Source organism: Homalodisca vitripennis, chromosome X, assembly GCF_021130785.1.
Source record: "Homalodisca vitripennis isolate AUS2020 chromosome X, UT_GWSS_2.1, whole genome shotgun sequence".
Classification (NCBI taxonomy): domain Eukaryota; kingdom Metazoa; phylum Arthropoda; class Insecta; order Hemiptera; family Cicadellidae; genus Homalodisca; species Homalodisca vitripennis.
Genome location: NC_060215.1, coordinates 63,431,996 through 63,453,729, shown reverse-complemented (window position 1 = coordinate 63,453,729; position 21,734 = coordinate 63,431,996). Strand labels below are relative to the sequence as shown.

At 34.0% G+C, this 21,734-nt stretch overlaps 1 protein-coding gene across 2 annotated transcripts in view; it reads right to left on the bottom strand.

Moving 5' to 3' along the window:
- Nucleotides 1-504: 504 nt before the first annotated feature.
- LOC124369084 overlaps nt 505-21,734 on the bottom strand; it is a 72,188-nt gene continuing 50,958 nt past the window's right edge. Inside the window, exons 8-10 of one of the 2 annotated variants that reach the window (XM_046826802.1) lie at nt 11,663-11,797; nt 8,953-9,064; nt 505-3,781 (exon numbers count right to left, since the gene is read on the bottom strand). In XM_046826802.1, coding sequence (XP_046682758.1) covers nt 3,666-3,781; nt 8,953-9,064; nt 11,663-11,797 — 363 coding nt within the window. In that variant the 3' untranslated portion in view covers nt 505-3,665. The remainder of the gene's footprint in view (nt 3,782-8,952; nt 9,065-11,662; nt 11,798-21,734) is intronic. The other variant, XM_046826803.1, reaches the window with a different exon arrangement.

The window sequence follows — 21,734 nt, the reverse complement described above, 5'->3', positions numbered from 1 at the left end:
ACAATTGATTTGAGATTTCTTATAATTTATAATCAAATGATTTTGATAAAATCAATGCACTAAGATGGAAAGTATTTTTTTATATTAAATTCATATCTCCTTAAGATCAACTTTCCTGAATGCAGGAACAGTACACACGTTTATGATAACTACATGTGATATGCCTGTAATTTTACGTGGAATTACAAAAAAGGGTTACTACTTTTTCTGTGCTTAAAGGGCTATGGATGTTAAACCAAAAATATTTTCCACACTCAAAATCGGTTGTACAAAATTCATACTTGACTTCATTGTTGTATACTCAATTGTTTACTTTTCTGCATGCTCATACTTATTTTTAGGAACTGACACCCTGAAGTATGACCATCAGACCAGAGGTTAAGGAGCAATATAATACTACTAGTTAAGAAAACAAAACAACACTAAAACAGATTAAATATAATTGGTTGTTTGAGGTAGAAACAAATAACGCTTTTTGAGACTGGGATAAAATAAGTATACAAGTACTGTTTTGATATGTTTATTCATGATATGGATGTATTAAACCACAGTTGTTAAACAGAATATTACTCCCCACATTCATTTAACTTCAATTGTTTTATTTCATACCTGCATTTTCTAGATTTAATAATAAATTTAAATTCTTAATAATTCAAAATATTATTAAACAAATTTCTATCAATATTTACAAAAATACTGTTTAAAAATAACTTAAACATTATTTATTATGTTATCTTATTATGTTATAACTTTTAAAAAATCAACACTTTATATTGCTAGATCTCCCTTTGTCATCCTCAAATAAAAAACAACTCTAAACAATATTTACTACTGCATCTGTTGCAAAAAGAATAATATAAATATTGTTCCTCCCTTGGCCGAAGGATTGCAGCACTTTTCAGTCACAACTGGATGAGGATTGAATTGTATAACTGTGCAATACAGTGGGCCACACATGGTGACCTGACGAGCTGAACAAAAAAACAGGGAGGACCATTACGAGTGGCCCGGCGAGCTGAGCAACAGGACGTAGTCATAAACCTGCAACCTGACCCAGAGAACACCTATGACCACCTATAAGCTAAGAGAACAATGAAATAAGTTTGATGATGTAAAGGATACAAATTTTTAATACTGAATTGGTTTCCGGTCAAAGGTGTAAGAGTTAGGTCTACTAAGAAGAGAGATACTGTAAACTGGCATACACTACAACTAGTAAAGCTAAAAAAGTATTGCTGAAGGAAATAAAGTCTTGTATTCTAGTTGTGTCAACTAGGTTAAAATGTATGAATGGACCATACAGAATTCTTTGTAAAGAAAGGTATGAAGACTGGATGCAGCATGTTTTTCTACCAGTTCAGATTGTTAAATATCAGCCAGAGATGTGTTGTTGTTACTAATCCCAATAAATAAATGTTGGAAGCACACTCCACTACAAAGAGAGGGATGTTGGATGCCAGAACTTCCTCACAGCTCAAAAGATCCTAGAGGAAAGAAACAAATGCCTCTGTCGAACGGGTAAACTTACTAGGACAGCGTGCAATGGCTGGCCACCTTATGGAACCCAATTTTCCATTATTATAGTTAGAAAGAAAGAAATTTACCTGTTTATGGTCAAAGCATCAAGAACATCTATCACACCCTTCCTTATATGTGTCTTGTACAACCTTTAGATTCATGTTTATTCTCATCACGTCTATTAAATAAAGATTAGTTAAAATCTGTAAAGTTGGTCAACCTGTTGGTAGATGTTACCAATATATCATTTTGCGCACAGAAGTTTTCCCCTTACTACCTAAAGTGTGCCCAAATTTTAAACACTGAGTTTAAACCCAAGCATCACGTTACAGGTCAATTTCATTAATTTTTACCTTATCAAAATAATTGAAACACCACTGAGTATGCTACTTAAAATCTGTCAATAATCTCCTATCCTCATATCAATGTAGCTCTTGGACTATAAAATCAGTCATAGCATTATATCAGCTTGAAGAGGATATTACTTCCATGGCAATCTTAACTGCATTCTTACATCTTACAAAGAAATTAAAATCACTTAAAATTCAAGACAGCGAAAAAGTAGTTTACCAGTTATACAACAGTAAGATGCTCGATTTTAGAAAAAGCATAAGAGCATTGGAAAGACAGAACAATAAAAACCTAAGAATACCAACTGAGGACTGTCCCAAGAATCTGAGCTTTTCATTCTTTTTTTTCTCAAATGACTTCACACAGTACATTCAAGACTATAACAAGACACTTGTTTGATGATGACGCATAGCTGCTACTGGACAGAAAGACTTCTGAACAACTTGAAATAGGAGCATATGCAGTCCTGAATATGGTCATTCAACACTGCCACAGCAATTACCTGGTTGTAAACAAAGGGAAAACTAAAAACTAATTCTTGGAAAACATTGAAGAACAGTGAGAGTCTATTATATTACATCTGGCAGAAATCAGTTCAGCTCCATTATATATCTAGGTGTAACAGTTAATGGTGTCATTTGGACGCTGCATATTATTCCCTCTGCAACAAGCTTAGTGTGGGGATGTATATAACATAGAGGATCAAAAGCATAAGTGATACAACAAAACGTAAATAAACTATTTTTCCTTTTTGAATCCACCTTTGTTATAGAATTGCAGTCTGGAGAAATACCAAATTCAAAAACTTACAAAGAGTTCTGGTCCTTCAGAAAAAAACATTAAAGATTATAAGCAATCTGTAGATATCAGGACACCAGCAGCAATGACATACAATGTTTATCTCCACAACATAATGCATGCTTCCAACTGCTACTTGCTTGTTCACAATGACAGCCTGGTGGAAAAGAAGCCAAGTTACATGGGTGCCCTATGTTACAAGATATTCAACAACTTACGCAAGGAGCTAAGCAGACTAAAACACCACAAAATCTAAATTACTCAAAGACCAAAATTTCTAAAGAACTGAAAACCAGACTTGAAGACAATCCATCCATTTCATACACTAAATAAATTATTCATCTAGAGGGAGCTTCAACAATCACAACATTCAACAACTTTAACTGTCATTTTAAATTAAACATATGAGTATCTGTACTGCTTTGTACTCTGGGTGTATTGCAGATCTAGATAATATTTTTAATAAAAAATGTTTTTGACTTTGACAACTGATGAAATTGTACTTTAGTAAATTTATTATACTTAAGTGACAACAATATTTCTTGTAGTACAGTTTTTATACAATGTTTAACTGTTTTACAGCAATATTGGTAAGATGAATACAATGTTAATAAATGTATCAAAATTGTAATACATTTAGGAGAGTAAACCACACATTTTTATACTTTCTTACATTATTTAAAGTCATTGTTTTTATTTTCTATTGAAAATAACAGGATTTCTAGTCTATAGTCTAGTATACACAGGATTAAAATTATATCTCATATAACAAGTAAGATGGCTAGTTACTTCGACTAGACATCTTCTAAAGGAAGGCCTCTTGACTTTAAAAGCACCTTTTCTATCATAACCTAAAGATACACTTATAAGTAAAACTTCTGCTTCTACAATACAAAAACTGTACACAAAACATCTTCAAACACTTCAAAAATAGCAACCTCTTCACTATAGGATCTGTACATGATTTTTTAGGAATACACCTTGTTTTCTTTCCTGTTTCAGGATATTAAATTAACACTATTAACAACATTATGCCTAGGTGTAGATGCTTGTACTGTAGTTGTTTCCAACAGGTTCTGCTCACTTACTACTCTTCTCAAATGTTCACTAGTACCTAAAACATACATGCATAAACTATATAACATTCAACTGTTTAAAAACAAATCTTTCTTCGTGGTGATTAATTCAAGGTGGCCACCATTGGAATCTCAGAAAGTATAAAATTTGCAGCAAACTTTAAGTTAGGTTCTTTAATTTATTTTTATGCTTATTAGAATTGCGTGGTTAAAATTTTAAAATTCTGTCAATATTCTGTAAACTTAGAAATTTTTTTAGAAAAACTCCCACTTTTCTCTGACAGATTTGAGTTTAACATACAATTCTTTCTTGGAGTTACTCTGTTATATTTAACTGTTTTACCGCTAGGAGCACTGAAAGTTTCAGAAACTCCCTTTTCAACCGTTATTAAAAAGGCATATTTTACCATTCACAAACAAAACAAATTTAACTCGGAGAGCAACATTTTTTCATTACAATGTGGAATGTATGGGCTATTACTCAATCTGGAAAGTGATATTCAGAAAGTCAGCGGCTTCCTGAGTGTTGTCTGCCGGAGCTCCATCTTGTTGGAACATAAGTTGTATTCTCACATTCAGAAGCAAATCAGCAATAGTGGGAAACCAAACTTCTTAAACTAAAATAGCAAGCTCCTGTTAGACTCCCATGGTAAAAATGGACATCCAAGACACGATTAGCCAATATGGCACACTATTTATGGAAAATCTAACTTTTTGATCATGCTTTCTTCAACCGGAGGTGTATAAAATTTATAATTATGTTTAGTTGGAATAAGTTTCAATTTTATTATTTAAACTAGTTCAGTTTGCATTTCTCTTCTCTAAAATAATCATTAAGCTGGCCTAAGTTTTACTTTGAACCCCGACGTTAATTTCTCATTGACCAATTGACATGGCATAGTCTGATAGTTTAGGGTAGCATTTGCACGATGGATATTGTGTGCCATCGGTGTCGTTCTTGATATGACCTGTTCTTGTGCGGTCTCTCTGAACAAAGTGCGGGCGTTGTTTCGATTAGTTCTGGGGAATTTCTTTTGGTCCGAGATAAGTGACTCCTGCTTGTACCATTTGTCCTCCCCCCACGCCAAATAGGATAGCGGTGACTCCAAATGCCCATGCACCCATGGACACTGAGTCTCGATGCTGTGAGAGCTCAGTGGAGGATCCAAGCCAGAGGTACTGCCCCGTGTGCTTTGTCATCAATGTTAACTCTTATCTGTAAATTCTCCTGAATCACTTGTCTTTTTTTTAATGTTTGAACTTTTTCAGAGTCCATTAGTCCAGAGTCTAGCTGTTTTTTAGTTTATTATCACACAACACACTATACAGGAGAATATTTCTGTTGACCGGTAATGGCTGTTAACGGTTAAACATAGCATTATTCAAAAAATTAGTCTCAAACATAAGTGTAGCTTGACCAGCAAGACCCTTGGAACAATACCAATAGTTCACCCTCCTTTTTTTATTTTTATTTTTTTGCCTGAGGGAAAAGGATAGTTTGTCCCCGCGCTTAGTCCTAAAAGGACCTTTGCACCTCCTTTACTTAAATTTGTGTCCTTAAAGTCCAAGGCTTTTGCAGAAGCCTATCAGAATTGAGGGCTCCTGTTCTCTGATATCCTTGGGGCTGAGGAGATATGCTCCAGGAATCTTTTCCGAATTTCTAAGATGACAGGACAATCTAACCAAATATGCTCTGCTCATTCCTCCTCTTCTCCACAGAGTCTACATTCGTCAGTCTGGCTAAGGCCCACCCTCATAAGATGTTTCCTTAGGGAGCCATGTCCTGTCAACATCCCTAATATCAGTCTACTATCCTCCTTACTCTGATCCAAGGGAGCTGCTCACCCTTTAACGTAAGAATAGATAAATATCTTGGATAGTCTTAATCCTGAAGCTCTACTCCAATTAATGTTTCTTATCCTCTTTTCCCAATCTCAAACAAGAGCTTTGCTGTTGGAGAAAGCTATTCCGCAACCTGGCTCAGGCCCCACCATTATAGCTCTGCTCCCTTTTTGGCAAGGATGTCTGCTTTTTTATTTCCATGAATGCCCTCATGACCTGGCACCCAACCGAGTGTTACTTTGTTATTCATTGCCAGCTCAGCTAGAGCATTCTTACATTCCCAGACTGCTTTTGAGTTAAACAAACAGGTATCAAGTGCCTTTAGTGCAGCCTGACTATCAGAAAGTATTAAGTATTTTAATCCTTTTGTCCTAATTTGTATGAGTCTTCTGGAGCATGAGTCTATTGCCATGACTTCCGCTTGGAAGACAGTGGCATTTTTTCCCAGGGGCACTGCCATGTTAACTCCTGGTCCGTATATTCCGTATCCTGCCCTAAGTCAAGGCGTGAACCATCTGTGTAAAACTTCAGGACTCCTTTTGTAGGGTAGGCCTCCTTTTTAATCCATCGATAGAGACCGTATATGGTTTGTCAAAGGAATATTTCTTAACCATTGCTTCTGACACATTAGCATTTCAGCCTCAGGAAATTCCTGCTTATCTTCATGTGACCTTCTAAGGAGGTAGTATTTATTACCTATGTTCCTAGAAGCTTCATTGCGCTTAGAGCGGCTGAAGCCGCTCCTGCCCCAGTGTATCCCAGGACCACTTCAATTGCTACTGATGGGCAGGAGCTCATCGCTCCTGTAACGCTTAAGCAAGCTAGCCTTTGAAGACTCTGTAGCCTTTTAGCAGCTGTTGTTTGTTCTACTTTCAGCAGCATATGTGACCATTGGTTTTATTATAGTTTCATAGGTCCAGTATATCATTTTGGGTTTCAATCCCCATTTAAATCCAAATAGTCTCTTACAAGCTCCAAGGGCCATTGTTGCTTTGGATATTATGTTCTCAATATGTGAGTTCCAAGTGAGCCTCTATCCAAGGATTATACCAAGATATTTCACTTCCTTTATTTGTATTCTTCTGATTCCTTCCAGGACGGGTTGTGTTAGCTGGAGCTTTCTTTTCCTGGTAAAGGTTATCATATTTGTTTTAGATAGGTTGATCCGTAGACCTTCCCCATGACACCAGTTGCTTATGAGGTTTAATTCTTCTTGAATTAAACGTTCCAGCGTGCCTTTCTTTTTTCCTTTGACCATAAGCACTAGGTCGTCCGCATAGCATAGTAGCCTTGTTCCCCTCTTCTCTGCTTTCCTAAAAAGATCATCTACAACCATCGCCCACAGGAGAGGAGACAGAACTCCCCCCTGGGGCAGCCTTTCCGGGCCGTGATTGCGGCAGATTCGTCTCCGTACTTTAACTTTACTTGTCTGCTTTTTAGGAGGGCTACTGTCCATTTGACTACATCTGAGGAAACTCCAAAATGTTCCATAGCAGTCTCCATGGATTGATATGCAACTGGGTCAAAAGCTCCTTCAATGTCCATAAAGACGCTGAGATGATACAGTAATCTACAGAGATCATACCAACAGGTAGCTGATCTATTTAATGATAGATTTCAGAACAGATAACCCATCTCAAAACATGCAGCCACATTCTGACATTTCAAAGAATTTGGAAGTGTACAAAAATTGTCCATGCAGTGGTAGACCTAAAACAAAGACCTGTGATGAGATGGCTATTAAAGTGCTTCATTCTTTCGTTGAAGAGACATACTCTTCAATTAGAAAAGTTGCTACTGAGCATGCCATAAGCAATAGTTATGTGGTTAATATTTTAAAACAAAACAAATACCACCCTCAAAAAGTAAAACTTGTGCATGACTAACTGAAAATGATTTTGATAGGCATATCGAGTACTGCGATACAAAGATACGAAAATTGGATGCAGACCCGAATTTTGTGAACATAGTTTTTACTGATGAAGCAATTTTTATGTTAAATGGAAATGTCAATTGACAAAACAGTAGATATTGCACTGATACAAACACTCACTGGATAATAGAGACCCACACCCAGCATCCCCAAAAGGTGAATGTATGGGCAGGCATTATTGGACAAAATATTATATGATTCATCACAACATGTTGGTTAATAGAATTATCCCTGTTATCATGAATGTAGAAGGATTAAACTGAGATTCTGTTTAGTTCCAACAAGATGGGGTGCCCCCTCATTATGTAGTAGACGTACGTAATGTTTGGAGAACGATGGATAGGTCGGAGAGGTGCAGTTGAATGGCTTGCTAGATCACTTGACCTGTCACCTTAGGACTATGTTTTATGGGGTAATTTAAAGAGCACAGTTTATGAGACCAAGGCCCTCTAACCTAAATGACATAACACAATGAATACATGAAGCAGCAGGCATGTCTGCTGAAATCTTATGAAATGTTTAGGATGGCTATCGCCTTGCTCACTGTCAAACTGCCAAGGGAAAACAATTTGAACATCTATTGTAAAAAAAAGTAAGTTGTAACGATAACCTCATCTGGAACTACTGAAAGTTTTATTATTTTGTGACATGCAGAACATTTTCAAAAGGCTCCTCTAGACCCTTTCCAAATGTGGTGTAAAGTCATTCACAATTAGAAAAAATTTTTTTGTATGCTGTGAAGTTTTGTGGGTTTCATTATTTTGTCTAACACAAGGAATGTCATCTGAGCTATGTTCAACAAGATCAAGTTTGTAACTTTAAACCTCTGCCATTTTGGCTAGGGTGAATCTTTTGAGGCCGGGTTTGCGGCAATGTGCTCTCCAAATAGAGACCTATAATTTAATGTAAGACCTGTAGAGACCTGGTCCTATGCTCCCAGCTAAGATTTTCTTCTGACTCCTTGTGGACCATCCCCAGTACGATGGAAGAAAAAATTGATATTTAATTTAAAATGTAGATTTTTGGTATAGTAATTATGTATAACATTTTGTTGCTGTACATGCAATAGTTAAAAAAATTATATACCGTTCCCGTGACTTTTTGTACACCCTGTATATACAGGATGATTCACGAAGACATGTAGAAAATGTGGGAGCTCATTCTAAATATAAAAATAATTTAAGAAAGTTTATATAAACATTTTGGGAAAGTATTACTAACACTAATAATTATACAAAAGCATTACTAAGAAAACTAGAGGCGTATTTTGCTTATCTTACACTAGAATTACACTATCTATCATCTTTTCATTGCTTCTTTTTTGCAAGTATTTCCATTTTACTTCCACACGGTTTTTACTCCAAGAAGACATGAGCACAAACAGAAATATAGCTTATTATTACATAAAATATTATAAGGTACTAAACAACTCACAATGTACTGTGGGGGGCTGTTGAAGCAATGCTTCAGTCTCGGGCTGATCCAGTCTTTCATGAGAGCTGTATGGGGGAGGTGGCCCTTCTCTCGGGGGTACAGAAATCACCTGCTTTAACAACACTTGTGTCATTACAATATTATAATAAAGTTTGGCTAGGAGGGAGAGCTAGAACCATAGCTTGTTTCAGATTGTCCCCAAACTCAGTATGAACCTGGCCTCTGCTGCTGTTCTACCTTGGTTAGATTGAATATTTAAAACGTGTGCTGAACTATAAAATCTTTTCCATTGTGAGATGCATTCAGTAGTAATGTTTTTATTGACAAAACTCACAAACCAATTGAATTTTATAAAAAATGTTGTGAGGTGTACACATACGGTATTATAAGTGAAAGTACAGTGAGTAAATGGGAAATGTGCCCACATTTGTTCAAGATGAAGATTGTAGGTGTTTTTGTTACTGATAAACTGACAGATAAATCATTAAAAAGATTTTGGAATATCACTACTTCACAATGAAGCAGCTCTAGTTTCAGTAGAGTATTATAATTATTTTGAGAGCAACTAATATAACCAGAATTCAATATTAGGGGCAGTATGAAAAAGGGATAAAAACAAACCTTTTAGGGTTAAAAAAATGAATTTTAATTTTTTCTATTTTAAAATATTCTCCATTTTATTTTCTTTAAAGAAATATATGACGCTATATATGTGACAAATCTTTTGCCTACTTAAAAAAATAAAAACCAAATGCATGACATGACATTTGGGGTGTCTGATCTGCAACCTTCTGTACGATGTAATGCAATTATAGAATGGTTCACTTGTTATAGTGTAAATTTAATAAAGCCCAACTAAATGGAGATACTTATAGGCAAACCAAACCACTACCAAAGGCTGTTTGTGAGGTGATTAAATCTACTTATGAGGACCTAACAAACATAAATTTATTATTTCGCTGCCTCCACGGTCAAACCCAGAATCCGAACAAAGGCTTTAATGCCTCTATATGGCAAAGATTGCTAAAAACAGTATTTGTAGGCCTTGATACTCTCAAATTAGATGTTGCAGATGCTGTTATCTGCTTTAATGATGGATCCAGAGGAAAAGCTAATGTTCTGAAAAGGCTTAACATAAATCCTGGAAAGTTCACAGTTTTAGGTCTAAAGCGAACCGACTTAGAACAAATAAGAAAAGCTGAAAAGGAAGTAAAAGAAGAAAATGGTGCTAAGAAGAAATCTAAAAAGTAAAAACAGCAAGATAAAGATAAGAAAGCTACTGTCCAGGTGGTTTTTAGTGAAAAAACCCTATCCGTAACTTTCAAATGTGTTTTTTTTTTTCGAAAACTTTGTTTTTCTTAGTTTAGGTACATATATTTAAAAAAACTGTCAGAGATACAAGAATGAAATGTAGCATACAGCTAAAAGACCATTGTGTGATACTCTCCTAGCAGATTTATTAAAGTATGTTGAAAAATAAATGTATTACTTAGGCCTAATAAATATACAATTTAAAAATTAATGACATTTTTCTTTTTTTAATTTTTTGTAGAAATAATAAGTATTTTTAACATATTGCGCTGTAATAGGTCAATAATAATGTAATTGGGAAGTGATACAAATTTGGAGCAGATAGCTCATGTAGTTTAGAAGATAATTAATGAATGAATGAATGAATGTTTATTCCATCAACTGCACATAAAATACACTTAAAATTAATGACAATAGTAAAGCACTAAACAGAATTGTTTTGAAAACAAAAGTTTACTAGTTATCTAGCTAAGATATTACTTAAATAATTAATAAGGAATAAAGCCTGCATGGGCATTCAGCCTGTGCGCAAATGCCCACAGGCATCCAGGCATCAGGGGTTTAATGGTTCCTAAAGTTGAGCTTGACACCCCATTGTTTGAAACTATGGACTTATAACACGAATAACAAGCCTATTAAATTATCAGGCTAGTGAAATGATAAAGATTCTCAATTTTGCTGATGCCTCCTTGATTTTATTCTTAATTTTCTTGAAATTTCAAGAAGACTACTAATTTTTCTTTAACTAACATTCTTTTCGAGAACCTTTAGTAAAATTTTATAAATAAGAATAATTTCAAAGTTTCTAATTGAGATTATACAACAGTTTAGAAAAGATCTAGCACATTTTGAAGCCAATCCTGATTTGTAGGCCTAGGTCCCGAGAATATGTATAGTTTCAAGTTTGATGCAATTAACACTGTGTAATCCTGTATGGGTCTACTCTGTATGGTTCTAATGATACGGATGATTAACAATATAAATATAATTTGAGATTGAAAGTACGAATAAATTTAATGCCATAGACAAGTAGTAATTATATACTTTTTTATTTATTATTTTATGATTCTTAATAATTTAAGCGCACACTAGTGTCTTTTGTTATTATATTTGGATTCAACAAACAATACCTTCAGTTTGATAACTCAGCTATGTATATTTCAAAGTATTAGAACAAACTAAAGTGAGCTAAAATAGTAATAATTCAGTAGTTAGTTAATTAGTAATTAATAATATATATTTTAAAATCATGAGATTTGCAATAAAATTCACTTCTTAAAATCAGAAGTACCGACTGAATTTCTCATATTTTAACTAAAACTTCAATAGATTAAATAAGGATGAAATATTAGCAAGTTTCTTAGATTTGCATATAGGTATATGTATTCAGACTACTCACCTCACAGTAAGGGGGTGGGTCTATGGCGTGGCCCACAATCTGAACACCATTGTTGATATTATATGTGACTAGGAAATCTCTGTCACGGGAGTATCTTTGGTTTAAAATGGCATCTAGATCGTATAGTGGTGTATTCTGAAAAAAATATTAAATAACTTATACTGAATATTACAAATCAGTTAACTCTCAACAGTGTTGAGTAAGTACAGTAACAATGACCATAGTTATCTCAATACCACACAAGGTTATTGTAATGTTATGCTAAAGTTAATAAATATATTGCAGACTGCTGTTAACACCAATAATTTAGTATAAGTAACCAATAAAACTAGTTATTTTGCTGTAGAACAGTCTAAGTATCATCTAACTCTACTTAATTTTTCTTTCCACAATAATTCAGAAATGTTAAAACTTAGAGTAATCATGCCAATACTAAAAACGCGATTTTTAATTCAAATTAAAACTATCAAATGGACTATTACAAGGTAGACGTACTCAATACCACGTGCCATAATAGGCATCGCTGATGTTGCATGCAAAATTTAAAATCTATAGATTTCATTTCATTCTCTAGATGTCCTACGGACAGAAAAAGCAAAAGAGTTGACATGCAAAATTTTTAAATCTTTCTCGGAATATTTTGCCACATAATACACTCAGATTTTTATTTATTAAATCGGGTTTCATATCAGTGTTTAAATAATACTCTACATACCACGTCAATATAAAATGATGTTTCATGTGTTAGGATAGTCAGACTACATGTGTCAATATGTTACATGTTTGAATTAAACCACAAATGGAGAAACGAGAACTGTTAAATCTGAGAGAACATCGATGGAGAAAGGTGTTCCCAAGGATCTTTCCTAGGACTGTTTGTGCTCTTCATCCTTGACCTTCCAACAAAAAAAAGTTTAAGACTATAGTTGCATTATACCATTTGCTGATGACACAGTTTGGCTGACTTGGTGATAGCGCCACAGGGCAACTAAAATCAAAGTTTATGTCTGTTAACACGGCACAAGAATACTGTCATCAAATGACTTGGTTTTCAACCAAGAGCAAACAATTTATACTAGGAAGAAAGAAAGACGAGGTATCACCACTGTCAAACTTACAGCAAGTCTCTACAACAAAACATCTAGGTGTAATTACAGATGAATGCTTGTTGTGGACCACTCACGTGGAGTACTTATGTAGCAAACCGGGCTCAGCTTTGTAAGCAATTCGAAGAACTAGAACAATTTCCTCGAAGAGGCAGTTAAAGTCGCATACTATGCACTTTTTGGAAATCGTGTAAGATAAAGAATTTTGGTTTGAGGAGGCACATCAGGAGGGAATCTCCAGAGATTTTTAACCCTACAAAAGCGTACTGTAAGGATACTATCTGGGCTGAAGCCAAGAGTCATGCAAGGATGCATTCAGGGATTGGGGTATTGAGTTTGTTAACAAATTTATATATTCTTCTATGGTCTTATGGTTATCCATAAGACCAATGTACCAATTCGCTAACATTCAGCCAAATCCTATGAAGTAACATGCACTATTATCAAACTCAGTGTTCCTCATATACAAATGAAGCTTTGGGCACATTTTCAAGTCTATAGGTCAGGTTATTTTCAAGAATCGTGCGGAGAGACAGACAGATGGATAGAAAGACCAGAGAGATATACAAAAAGAGATACAGACAGAAAACAAATTGTTCTATCTCCAGGAGTGATAGGCTTCACTAAAGCTCAGCCAATTATACAATTGCCAAAACCTATAAAAGCCTATAACTGAAAAACAAAGTTGATTTTTAAATCTAACAGAAAATATATTTTTATTTTTTTGTTAATGCAAGGATTCTCAACCTCTTTCAATACACAACCCCAATTGATTCATTACAGTGATTTTATAAACCTAATATAAAAGCTAATATAAAACAGTACACCTATAATATTTGAAAATTCAGAATAACACAATATTTACTTACAAGGTGGCCATTCAAAACCTATTTTCATATTCCCAGTTTTCCCCATCAAAAACTACTGGTTCTCTGTAGTCCATTTTCAAACCAAATAAACAGCTTTAATACTGTACTTAACCCTTATGCCGAGTGGAAGATTGTCACTAACTGTATTTGCAGGGAATGCCATGAAGCTGTGGTGGTTAGCAAATTTCGTCATCAACGATATACGTGAAATTCTGTGACGATTGATCTACCACCTGTTTTAATCTTCTTGGTGTTTATCTCTATGTCTTGCAATGTGTTGACATAACATTGTGTATACCTAATAACATTCCTTTCTGTGATATTAGATGGAAAGTACATGTATCCAATTCTGAGAAATAAAGAGAACAAACAATTTCCAACACAGCGCTACAATGGGGCCTACTGCAGTCCGGCACTGCAAGTAAGAGGTCTGCAGTGCACAAACTTTCGGTACGATACAACGATTTTGTCAGCACACAAGGTAGGTTTGGTACAACCAACACTTAAATCAAATACTTTCTTCTGGACTCTATTTTTAACTTTGACCTTAGAACGCCACACTACTTCAAAGGTATTCTCAGAGAAATTAATATATTTTTACTACAAAAGTCATATCGTCTACCTTCTCCTTTTAAATAATAGAAATGGTGACTTATTAAATGAGCTTCCAGAATATATTCCATTTACGTAAATATTTATGATATTAATTATAGAGAACTATTTATGTTCAACTACACAAGGTACAACATATAGATAAAATAAAAATTAGCAATCGTCTGTTTACAACCAAGCAGCTAACATCCGTGCATAGAACCAGCAGACACGCTGGTGTTGACAAATATGGACATAGAAAATACGAACTTCAATTAAAATGTTATTCATACATCACGTAATTTTGTTACTGTGTTTCTAAATAATTTTGTACACAAACAACTAGAAAAACACGTTTTATAAATCAGTAATTTACATACTGCTGATCAGTTGTTGTCCACGAGTAGACATAGCAGACTCACGACAATGCGCTAAAATAAAAATATCGAAAATACTAACTATAACTAAAATATTATTTTTAAAGTAAAGTAATTTGTTAATTTGGTTATCTATTTACATTTTTTCATACAAAAAGTAAAAATGTGTTAGCAATCGGTAATTTGTGTAATGTTGATTAGCTATCGCCCTATTGTCCATAATAATACATGAATTCTTGGATTCGAGATTCAGCTTCCACACATTACAGATGTAATATTATGAAATTGTAATTTTCTAAGCATATTTAATCACTTCTATTGGTATCAGAATCAAGTGAAAAGACCCGCGGTATTGAGTATTGGAATTGCCCCTACCCTATTAAAAATTCCAGAAAAATTATTAAAATTCACCCATAATGCAAGTACGTTTTCCCGGAGCCCAAAATTCATACATAATTCATGTTTTACCAAATTATTATCATTAGTGGCAGCCCTGGTTAGAGTTTTAAGAAAGTATCTGGTTCTGAATATATTCCACTGCCGGCCAATATATGAGGAATGAACCAGAAAGTTAACTACTACAGAAATTACCGAAGTGCAGTTAATTCGTGATCTGTAGAATACATAGACAACAGTACAGAAAAGAACCTTCCATAGTTACCCTCAGAATACAAGCATAATTAATATTAATAATTAAATAATTATTATTAAGGGCTCTTAAATATTTTGTGTTTGCCCTTTAAGATAATACAAGAATAGAATCACCCCATCATGGCAACACAACTACAAAGTATCTATTTGAGTTATTATTAGAGATATTAAATAACAAGTATGAAAATGTAATTATAACTGGTGATCTAAATATAAATGTTCTAAATGTAGATAGTTCCATATATAAACAGTTTGTTAATATTCTTAGGGTTTATAATATGATTTACACTGTAGATTTTCCAACAAGAACTTCAAATAAGTCACAAACAGCAATAGATAACTTCATAACTAATATAAAAAAAGAGTATTTAAATACATATGGAATTATAACTCAATTGTCTGATCATGATGCACAGTTGCTGGAAATTTTTGGAATAACAAATCAAAAGAATCTTGTTTTAAGAAAATTAACTAGAAAATTCACAGCTAGTAATTATAATATGTTTTTAAGACAATTGTCTCAGTTAAACTGGTGTGAAGTTTTCCAGGCATCTGTAATTCACAAATATGATGTTTTTAGCAATTTGTTTTGTTACTACTTTGATGTAAACTTTCCTAAAGTATTTACCTCTAAGAAATTAATGAAAAGCAATAAATGGGCATCTGAAGAGCTGAAATGTAGGAGAAAAGAAATAGTTAAATTAGAGCATGAATTTAGAATTACTAAAAATAATAATATTAAATCAACCATTAAAAATATGAAAAAAGAGTTGAACCAGTCTATTGCCTTGCAAAAGAAGAGTTATTATGATAGTAAAATTTCTAAAGCACCTAATAAAGTTAAAACTACTTGGAATTTAATTAATTATGAAGTCGGTAAACAGAAGCTTTCAATATCAAACATATCACTTGCAGTGGACGGTAAAATATTGACAGACCCAACCTTGGTTGCTAATATTTTTAATAATTTTTTTGTTGAAGCAGTTGATAGCTTAATACTTCCAAGCATTTCCTCCACCAACCATGAAACCAATATTGAATTTCAGCACTCAAACCAAATTTCAACTACTTTTAAATTTAAACCAGTAAATGAAGTTGACTTAAAAAGCATAATTTCATCATTTGAAAACAAATATTCGTCAGGATTTGATGAAATTTCAATTATTGTTCTAAAGCAGTCTTGTCCACTAATATTAAAACCCTTAATACATTTGGTTAATTCTTCTTTGATATCAGGAATTTTTCCAGATAAGCTAAAAATAGCTAGAGTAATTCCTATTTTTAAAAAGGGAGATCCAAATGATCCTGCCTGTTATAGGCCAGTGTCTCTCCTCCTAGTTTTATCAAAAACATATGAAAAAGTTGTTTATAACCAATTTTTAAATTATCTGGAATCTAACAATTTCTTAAACAGTCAACAGCACGGTTTTCGATCTGGACGATCTACAATTACTGCCGATATCGAGTTTATTGATTCAATAATCAATTCAGTGGATAAGGGAGAACACGTGATTGGAGTATTTCTGGACTTGACCAGAGCATTTGACAGTGTGTCACATTGTAAATTAATAAGTACTCTTAAAATGTTGGGTGTTATGGGAAAGGAACTTGCGTGGTTTAGTTCTTACCTTCAAAATAGGATGCAATACGTTGAAATAGAGCATGTTTCAAACAGTACTCGATATTGTTTTAAAAACAAATTCAATTCAAAACTAAGAACAGTAAAGCATGGAGTCCCACAAGGATCAATATTAGGTCCACTTCTTTTTCTTTGTTATATAAATCAGTTGCCTTTATTGGTTGGAGAAAGCTCTGCTGTCTGTTTATATGCTGATGACACAAATGTGGTTATCTCAGGAAAAAGTGTTGAAAGTGTTGAGATGTCCGCTTTTATAGGTCTCTCAATGATAAAAGACTTCTTGATAAGTAAAACCCTTTTATTAAACTCAAACAAATCAAATTTTATCTCTTTTTCCACAAAACAAGCTCTAAACAGGGTTCAACCCAACATTTTCATTGAGGAAGAACAGTTGCTAAATGCTTACAGCACAAAATTTTTAGGATTGATTATAGATAAAAACTTAAGTTGGAATGAACATGTGGACTATGTTTTAAATAAAATTTCCAGTGGTCTATATGCACTGAGACAATTGGCTAAGGTTTGCAGTGTAGAATCTCTAAAATCAGTTTATTATGCTCTCATAAATTCCCACATTGCTTACGGTATAGCTATTTATGGAGCTACCACATCACATAATTTATACAAAATTCTAGTTAAACAAAAGCACGCTTTTAGAATTATAAAAAGATTAAAGAGGAGAGATTCAGTTAAGCATATGTTTAGGGAACTCCAAATATTTATTGTCTACAATCTATACATATTTGAAACTATAAATTACGTTGTACATTTCTGCAATCTTGCCTTAACAGAAAGAAAACCAATATAATACACGGTTCAATATATCTAATGATCCTCATCACTTGGAATTTTATAAAAAGAAAACCTCGTACATGGGGAAAAAGTTTCTAAATCATTTACCAATTGAGTTGAAAACTAACTACAACACAAATAATTTCAAAACTAAACTTAAAGAATATCTACTAAATAAACCTATATATTCATTTCAAGAATTTTTTGAAAGGGCTAATTGACTGGTTTAGCTCAACATGTCTATATGTATTTACGTATGTATGTGTCTGTGTATATGAATTTATGTATGTATGTGTCTGTTTATATGTATAAGATAATTATTTATTACCATAACTTATAATGAATGAATGTTTATTCCAGCAACTGTACATGAAATACACTTAAAAATTATAATAGTAATCCTAGTACTAATGCTTATGTTAGTTAATATTTTCTAAGTTGATGTTAGATAATTTTTTTATTAACTATGATTGACTCTATTCATTATACAATCTGTGCATTTGTTTTATGGATAAAGAATTTTTGAATCTGAATCTAAGTAAATGTGGTTTAAGCCAAAATTTGTTTGTTAGATTATAGTCATGGACTACAAAACAACAAGATGTAAGGCACCTCATATGCGTTGTGTCTTTCTCACTGCCACGAGAACTGTCGCAAGTACTTTGCTGACTTAATGGCCGACACTGCTCTCGAGTTTTTGTAAACAACTATCCGACACTTGTTGCAGCAGCAGTCACGAAAGCTCTTGCGCCTGTTTAGACTAGCAATTATTACCGTCGTACACATAACTTGTGCAACTCTTTGCCAGTGTAAACACAGTGTCGGCAAAGATTATTCCAGATATTACATTTTTCTCCTGCCGCTCAGCCCTCACTCATTCTGTCATTGCTGTGCATTATGTCGGACCCAATCGTCCCTTTCTCGGCTTTACTTTTTGTTCTAAATCCACTACTTTGTTCTCTAAAAGGAGTTTTTTCAGATCTGATAAAAATTCAACTGACATTCCTGATGTACTCAAAAAACGGGGTTGCATCTCTTATCAATCTGTCAAACAGATAATAATGTTCAACGAACTGAACTCGAAGCTTATTTATAGGGTAACACTGAACAATTTAGGACTGCATAATCTATCTAACAAACATCATTTCAAAATCCTATTCGCTCAACAATAAGAGTATTTTGGCCTTTATTGCTTTGCCGCTTTACCGCTTACAGCTACAGCATGTATAATGCCCGGGGGCCGAGACAATCGGCCGGCTGACTTTCTTTGTTTAATGGATTCTTACATGTTTGGGGGCTTCCCACGATACAGGGGTAGAACTAAAATAAACTCCACTACAACAATAGTGGAGGCAACCGGCGTCAGATGAGGCCGTGAACATATGTCAATCTTCATTCACAATTTCATGACCCCGTTGCGTAAAATACAATGTTTTGAGATTAATCAGGTCCTGATTGAAAGAGGTATTAAATTATTTCTTGATTTCATAAGTTCTTAGAAACGGAAAAATTGTTTTTGAGATCTTCCCGGTTCTACAGGATATTCCCGGCTTATTCCCAGTTTATATATATATATATATATATATATATATATTAATGTATGTGTATTAATTACTATATATTTTTTCATTATTTAGGTTTATATATTAAAACGTAACATGATATTTTCACTTGTACTTATGGATTTTTCATTTATATAATTCACTGGATCAATCCAAAATATTCAAATATTTTTAACACAGGCTAACCCAGCCATTTTGTTAAAATAATACAATTGTTTTAAACTAGCTGCATACCCCCACAGAGGTCCTTGTGCACCTCTACGGGATTCACATACCACAGAATAAGAAACCCTTGGCTAATTTATGTATAACATCAAATCACAAGCATATTGGCCTGTAGAATTTTAAATTTGATAAGCCGCAATGTTTTTCTCTTTTTAGATTCATGTTCCAGTAACAAAATTACCCAAAGATTAGCAATAAAACGTTAGAGAGTTTTACTAAACATAAACCATTGGCTTCTGGCTTTCCTCTGCAGTTTCTGCCAAGAAGCCATAGGAACTATGTTTTAACTCTCAGAAGAACAACAAAATCTCTATGGGGAAATATATTGGAGTACTATCTTTAATTTTCACTACACAATTGTGTTTGAAAAGTATCAGTTTACCACAGGGTGAGAAGCCTACTCTACACTTATCCTGGAACCAACTAAACTTGTAGCGTAATAGGGACCGGTGAAACTACCAAACAAGTTATATCTCTTTTTTAATCCTACAGAAAAAAATTTTTCTTCAACTAAACGTGACTTACAAAAAAAAAATGAAAGTACAAACACAACTTATATGTATACAAACACTAGATATACATAGTAAGGCAACTATTACAAATATTTCTCTGAGATAGATTATACATATATCTCTTTCTTATATTGTAGTTGTAAAACAATGGTTAAAACAGAATTGTATCAAATATACAGCCCCTCAACTGAGACATTTCATTTCAAACTATTAAGTGGACTTTCACTTATTAAGTGGGTGGACATTAAGTGCAGCATATTCACATCAACTAATATAATCATATATCATATGATCTAACACATTGAGTCTTCCACTGGAGACTTTACTCACATTATTGTGCTGTATACAATGTTGCGAACAAAGCTTGCAAAACTCATGAAACATAAAAATAATTATGTTGAGGAATAAATCATCTTACTCTTCCCATTGCACTGTTTACAAGAGTTTCTGGTTATTACATAGTATGTAGGTAAAAGAAATTTTTCTTAAAAAAAGTCATATGTGTCTCCATATAAGTAAATCAGATGTTTATGCCCATATTTTTTAAACAAAACACATTGGCTGAAAAATGTAAACATTTAAAGAACATTGTTTTAAAAACAAGTTAAAAAATGTCTATCATTACCTGGGCATTTTACATTTTTAACTACACATCTAAACAGTAGTATAGTTTGAATATTAGATTAAATATAATATATATACGAGAGTTTAAATATACTCTATCTGTGGATAGCTTGCTGTCTGTGACAAAATAATTGATACTGATATTAGTATAGTGCCCAATCACTTTTTGTAAATGAATTCCTTTGTCTTTAACAATGTACATGTTTTAAAATTGTACGAGGGCCATCCGGAAAGTAGTACCCGTTTCCGCCGCGTGAGGCGCTGACGACGCGAGTAGCCGCCGGTCAAGGTCAGATCGCTTCAGTGGCTTGTCTGCCTTCTCCGTTACAAATTCCGTGACGCTAGCATTGCCTGTGTTGTTTCTGTGGCAGTTTATAATGTTTAAAAAAATTGAAAACTCCGCCAGTTGTGAAATGAGGGCTGTAATAAAATTTCTCAACGCAAGAAACGTTCGACCTTGTGATATTCATCGCCAATTAAAGGAAGTTTATGGAGACAATGTGATGGAAGAGTCATCTGTTCGGCGCTGGTGTCGTAATTTCAACTTGGGGAGGGGGAACACACACGACAATGAGCGTTCAGGGAGACCATCTGTCATTACAGATCAACTGCTGAGGTCAGTAGACGAATTCGTGAGGAACGATCGGCGCGTCACAATTGATGACATCTGTGAACATTTCCCTAATGTTTCTCGAACAATTGTTCATGAAATTATCAAAGACCATCTGCATTATTCAAAAATTTGTGCAAGGTGGGTCCCTCGCATGCTTACAGATGAGCACAAAACCAAGCGTATGGCTGCTGCATTCACATTTTTGGAACGTTATTCTGATGAAGCAGACACGTTCTTGAATCGCATAGTTACTGGTGATGAAACGTGGGTTTGTTATGCTTCACCTGAGAGTAAACGATAGTCAATGGAGTGGCATCATACTCATTCACCAAAGAAACCAAAAAAATTCAAGACTGTTCTGTCCACCAGGAAACTTATGGCAACCATTTTCTGGGATTGACGTGGTGTACTGCTCATTGATTTTATGGCCCGTGGAGACACTATTAACGCTAATGCGTATTGTGAAACATTAAAGAAATTACGGCGGGCAATACAAAATCGACGGAGAGGT